Raw genomic sequence first — 6,729 nt, 5'->3', positions numbered from 1 at the left:
AGAGAGAGAGAGAGAGTATATTTTATTATAACAAATTTATATTATATTTGTTAAATCTTAAATCTTTTTTATGTCTTAATGTTTGATATTGAATTATTTTATTTTCTAATATTTCATTTCATAAATAATGCATAACGATTTAACAAAACGTTATATATTTTATTAAAAAATATAGGTTGGAACATTAAGCATTAATTCCACTGACTATCAGATTAAAACAGGAATTACAAAAATTGGTAGACTTGATATCTGCAACATTGTTATTCGAAATGAGGTAAGTTTCAGCATATTTTTTATTATTTTTATAAGAAATTAGTTGAGGATAATTTTTATAAGTTGGACTTGAAGAAAAATATTCTTTTAGTTTTATAAGAACTTGTTATAAATTGATGTATAAAATTGAGTTATATTACAAATAAAACTTAAATATAATTTGAATAAAATGTTTAGTTTTTTCCTTTGATATTATTTAAAACTTTATTGGTTTTGATTGGTTTGGATTGATTATGATGGATAGATTGTATCATCTTTTTTTTATTTTGTTTTTTATACATAGTAAAATAGTAATGAACAAGCATTTTTGATACCAAATATTAAAAAAAATTTGTAATATTTTTTTCAGACCGTGTCAAAACTACATGCAGAAATTGAAGCTAGCAGTCGAGGATCAACCTGGATCTGTGATCTGAAATCTCTCAACAAAACAAAGCTTAATAATGTAATCACTACATATTTTAATTGTTAATAACTATATCGGTGAAACTTTGAGTCATTTCATCATTTTGATATGCAAGCTATGTCATATAATCTCACACATGCAGACATATAACTAATTGATAGAGAAAGAATTATTCTTAGTAAACTACATATGTGAAATATACATATACACATATAAATTATATAAATATCTTAATGCTTTATTTAAAATGACGTGTTAAAAACATTGTGATAATTTTTAAGAAATGAATTAATAGAATTTTTTCTTATTTTTACAGTTAATACTACGACCCAATCGTTCGTACGAACTTAAGGATGGAAGTGTTATTGAATTCGGAGGAGTGCGTGCAACTTATCGTATATACTGTCCAGCTAACGACGAAGTAATACCAGAAACACCTGCACCATCGCGACAGAAAACTGCGAATATAATAATTCCTAATACACCAGATTCATCACTCGTAAGTGCTTTACTCGCGATTAGCATGTAATATTTATCTCCTATTGGTTGTATAATATTGGTGTTAATTGAACTAAAATTAGGAATATATTCATTTGCAGAATAATTCATCCAGTGTAGACAACGATGGATCCATTATTTTTGGAACTCAGAAAAATGATGAGACTCGCAGCGTCTTTCGACGACCGCGAGTTCCGCAACAAAGTCCATCTCCAAGTATTAATAAAAAGAATACTTCCAAAAATGAGAGCAATGACTTGCTAAGTGCCATTGCATTGCACACATCTGATGTTAGTGAGAATCAAGTTAGTATATATGAAGCAGAGACGCAAAAGTTTGATGAAAAATATAAAACGACATCAAATTCCATTTATGATATGGAGACACAAGGTGATCTTGTTGATGAATCCAAGATTAAAACGAATGTTAAAAGTAGCAAGCAACTGCCAAAATTAAATGTTTGCGACAAAACAGCTGGCAGATCTGTAACAGATATTCATGATATAGAAACTCAGAATTGTCTAGACAATATTAATGAAATGGAAACTCAAAAAGATAATATCAGTATTCGAAATGTAACGGCGAAGAAATTTATGACGGATATTCATACTATGGAAACGCAAGCTGATACTGACAACATTGATGAAGGTAGCAGCGATGCTCAGAATTCTGAAATCGAGGGTAACAGTCAAGAGAAAAATTTAACTAAACTCGGGCGCAGTATTCATGATTTAGAGACACAAAAGTTCGATGATAACTATATTGTGAAAAATATATCTGATTTGGAAACTCAACTTGAATTAAACAGCATTGCAAGAGGCGAGCAGAATAAAGACATATCCGATATGGAAACTCAATTCGAAACGGATGGTATGGCAAATGAGATTAGTAATGATCGAGTAAATAAGGAAAAAGATAGAAACGATATAGCAAATACTATTAAGGACGGGATAAATCATGAGGATATTACAAAGCCACCGAGATCCAGCTCCAGAAATCGTAAATATTTGAATTTATCTTCATCAAGAGTTGAAAGTAGACTTCCTCCATCGTTAAACCAGAGCGCTTATTTGCTTGAGTCATCAGGTTTATTAGAGCTCTTTAGTGAGGGCATTGATGAGCAAGAAATGCAAGCATCTAATGCGTCTACTCCGAAACCGCTTGCAAAAATTTTATCGAAAAAGAATAGCAACGTCGAACATGTGCAAAACTTGATAAATGTTGAAGAAAACGATGAAGATATTTTCGAAGCTCCTACTCAATGCGTTAATCGCAAATTTGAAGCTTTAATGTCGGACGATTCTGAAACTGATGAGAAAGATGCAGTAATAATGTCCAAAGGTTCCAAAAAGAAGCCTCGCTCGAAACAAATTAATGACACGCTTTCGGAAACAGACACACATGAAAATATTGCAGAACTTGCTGAAAAGCAGTATAAATTAAGAATGTTAAATAAACCATCTGATGAAGTTGTAAATGATAAAAATGCTCCTGGCACAAGCATCGAATCTGAAGATATGTTTGATGTACAAACGCAATTGAACAATCCTGTAACTAATAATACATCGAATTGGTCAATTGATCAATCACAAAACTCTAATAAAATTAATGAAGCTAAGATTAGTGATATGCCGACACAAATTATAAACAACAATCATGATAATCAAAGGAGTACATCTGTGCCAGATATTGATGATGTAGCGCCTACTCAAATCATTTTATCACGTGAAATTTCTCCGAGTAATTCTATAGACTTGGCCTCAAAAAATAATCAAAATGATGTAAACAAGCGAATTATTAATGCAGAATCAGTTGACTATCGCACAACAGAAAATCTTGATTGTGAAGACATAGATTATGAGCTAGCGCCTACACAAGTAATCGGTGAAATTGAAAATAAAAGAAAGGGAATTTCCACTCGTGAAAAAGGCTCTTCTCAAGTAAATTTAAATGACACTCTCGAAGAAAAACTCAATGAAATGTTTGATGATGTAAATAACGATATGAATAGCATTCACGAATCGCCGCATATGTCGACGCAGTATTTGGAAAAGATTTTGTCGTCGCAAAGTGATGATTCTATTAATAAAGCCAACGATAATGATAGAGATACATGTAATGTGCCACAAAAACAAACAGAAAAGAAAGAGTATATATCCCATAATCAACGTTCACATAATTTACTAGATAATGAAATAAATACGAATAATGTAAATAAGACAGAGACTGAATCTCAAAATTCAGATATTTATTTTTCTACTATTACTACAAAACGAAAGCGAAATATTTTAAAAGATACACAAGAGTTCCTAGACTCTGTGAAGGATATAACTTCTTTTGGTCAAGACGCTGATTTTTCCCAGACATCTAAAGCAAGTAATGAAAAAGTCATGGATGATAATGTAACTCAAGAATCTAACAAGAAAAAAAAAGAATCGCCAAGACAAAACACAAATCTGATTCAATAATGGAAACATTAAACGATAACGACAAAAATAAAATCATCTCAAGTGGAAATAACAAAAGAAGTCTTCGAAGTTCAAAATTGATGAAATATGATAATGAACCCACATCGAAAATGAGGAAACAAATCTTGAAGTTGGAAAGTGATCCAATCAAATTGAAAGTCGATGTTGCAAAAGAGAAAACAATTTGCACACCTTGCCCATCAGAAAACGATGGACAACGTGCGCAAATATTGGATACATTGTATGAGAGTGACGATGACATTCTAACGCGCTTACCAGCTGTTAGAATATCAGGAACACTTTTAAATCCAGCGAGTCCTTCTGCATCATCGACATCAACTGTGCATAGCACAAAATCTAAACGAGATATCGCAAGAAGTAAAAGAAAAGAAAGTATACCTTTGAAAGGAAAATCATTACGTAAACAGGATAACTCTGGCAAACACAATAAGTCATCCATTGATAATCAGTCAAATCTTGTTCACGACAATCTAATGACTGACAGAATAGTAGGCTTAATGGACACTTCTGAATCTGATGATTCCAGCGAATCCACGTATAAAAGATTCCAACAAATTGCAGATAGAATGTTAAGTAATGAACATAATTGTCCGAAACGTCAGAAAAAAAGAAACAAGGAAAGTTCATGTGTTTTATCAAATATGTCGGAAAATCCAAAGCAAAGTACGGATGATGAATCGAAAAAGTCATGGATCAGTACAAGAATAACACGACATTTCAGCAAACAAAATGACGAGAGTCCACATGATCTTCAGAAAGAAACAACCAGTTATGAAGCAACCAGATCTACAAAGTCAAAAACAAAATCTATTATCGGTAAGAAAAAGATACCTCTAAATGTGATAGAAAAAAGCGTGGAACAAACTACTTCGAAAAAACGTAAAACTGTCGCTGAGGAATGTCCAGTTTCTACACGCAGTCGCAGAACTGCCATAAAAATCACAACCGATAGGCAATCCCCGAATATCCTTGAACATATTGCTAAAATAAGATCACGTGAAAATATCTCTGAAAATATAAAGTCTTCCGAAGATAATAAAATAATATCTAAAACTACGTTGGAAGAAACTCAAGAGATCTCCTTAAATATGAGAACAGATGGAAATGTTTATCCTGGGAGATCCAATGTTAAACGAACCAGGCAGACAATTTATGATAATCAAGTCATAACACATATCAATGATGTAACTGCAAGTAAAAATAATAGGAAAAATAAGCCAGCTCCAACCAAAGGGACAGAAACACAGACGAATCAGCAACTCAGTAGAGTTCCGAAAATTATACTTAGTCCCTTAAAGAACCTCAAGAGCCATTCAGATAATGCATCGCAAGAAGTTGAAAATATTATGGCAAGAGTTCCGAGTAATACATGGAATAAGAATTCATCAATTAGAGAAGGTAGTAAGACGAAAATATTTAAAAGAGAATTGAGAACCAGAAGCAAGAAACAACAAAATTCAGATATCGAAATAAATTCTGTTTTAACTGAGAGTAGTTTATCGTCTGAGATAGAAGACTGTGATAATACACAACTTGACAATGCTGTAGCAAAAGCTAAACGTAAAAGACCTGCTAAAAGTTCCACCTCTTCGCTGTCAGAAACGACAATCTCTTCACTATCACAAGTCATCTCAATAAAAAGAAAAGAAGAAATATTTAAGAAACCTTCTCGAATTAAGAATTCTACAAGTTCACTTATTGATATTTCCATAGAAAACATAACTGGTGAAAGTAGCCAAAGTAGTACTGAAAGTGACACTTCGATAAATTCTAGATCTTCACGATTGAGAACAGCAAGAAAGAAGATGGAGTCGAATCAAAATACTTGTAGACTAATTGACGAGAGCGCTTCAAGTCTAAATACAAGTACGGAAACTACATCTCTTATTTTAACACCTTCTAGAACGCGCAGGAGTATTTCGATTCTAAATAATTCCATATCATCCGCAATGAAACATAAAGTTTTATTTACGGGTATAACGGGTGTAATAGAAAATTATAGTGAGATTGTTAAAAAATTAGGTGAGTATAAATTTAAATAAATTACATTTAAATGAATAGATTTCTTCGCAATAGTATTAATAGTTATTTTACTATTTGTTGACAATTTTTTTTACAGGTGGAAGTAAAGTGGAAGATCCGGCACAGTGCACCGTTTTAGTTACTGATAAAGTTCGTCGAACATACAAATTTTTATGCGCGTTGGCAAAAAGTGTACCCATAGTGGCGATCGATTGGTTAACAGAAAGTAAAACTAAGAAAGAGTTTATAGATTGGGAAAAGCATATATTAAAAGATCTCGAAGCCGAAACCAAGTATGATTTCAAACTGAGGGAGAGTCTTGATAAAGCTAGAGAGAAAAAAATGCTAGACGGCTATATCGTTGTATTGACGCCGAACGTCGGGCCACCGCCTATAAAAGAATTAAAAGGTAATATAGAAATATTTTTATATCAACTTATATAAAATATTTGTAAATATTCTAATATTCTAGTATACAAATATTCGTATTTGTATTCTTATAGATATAATATCGTCTTGTGGAGGAAAAACTTTATTACGTCCACCGACTAAATGGCCCGAAAGAACGATGATTTTATCTCGTAAAGAAGATTTGCTAAACGCAAAAAAATTTCTTGCTAAAGCACCGAAAACTGTTACGGTACAAGATATAGAATTTATCCTGACTGGTATCTTAAGACAGGAAACAGATTTCGTCAAATATAAGTTGACATAATAACTGTTAATACTCAGATCAATATTCATAGTCGATTCTTATATTTTAGACATTACTTAAATCTTGAAATAAAAACTATGAATATCGGATTTAGCATATTTTTGATTATTAAAGAAAACTAATTCTACCGTTATTGTTATTATCTTTAGTAAATAAAAATTAGATGCAATGTCTTAGAATATTATTTATGAAATTTTTAAGTAAGTACGCTTTATTAATATAAGTTCTGATTCTAAATTATTGATCTTGATCTTGATTTCACAAAATCTTGATTTTGTAAAATTTTCGATATCTCAAAGCATTATAAAGAATTAAATTTTAAAACA

At 31.6% G+C, this 6,729-nt stretch overlaps 1 protein-coding gene across 1 annotated transcript in view; it reads left to right on the top strand.

The window, feature by feature from the left end:
• The window catches only part of LOC105624408 (uncharacterized protein MAL13P1.304-like), a 6,882-nt gene extending 479 nt beyond the window's left edge, over positions 1-6,403 (top strand). Inside the window, 7 exon segments of the mRNA XM_012205775.1 lie at positions 176-274; positions 623-718; positions 996-1,178; positions 1,279-3,598; positions 3,601-5,688; positions 5,786-6,097; positions 6,192-6,403. Of these exon segments, the coding sequence (XP_012061165.1) occupies positions 176-274; positions 623-718; positions 996-1,178; positions 1,279-3,598; positions 3,601-5,688; positions 5,786-6,097; positions 6,192-6,403 (5,310 nt within the window).
• Positions 6,404-6,729: the final 326 nt, after the last annotated feature.

Source organism: Atta cephalotes (assembly GCF_000143395.1).
Source record: "Atta cephalotes unplaced genomic scaffold scaffold00077, whole genome shotgun sequence".
Taxonomy (NCBI): domain Eukaryota; kingdom Metazoa; phylum Arthropoda; class Insecta; order Hymenoptera; family Formicidae; genus Atta; species Atta cephalotes.
The sequence above is the reverse complement of the archived record's forward strand: the minus strand, read 5'-3'. Positions and strand labels throughout refer to the sequence as shown.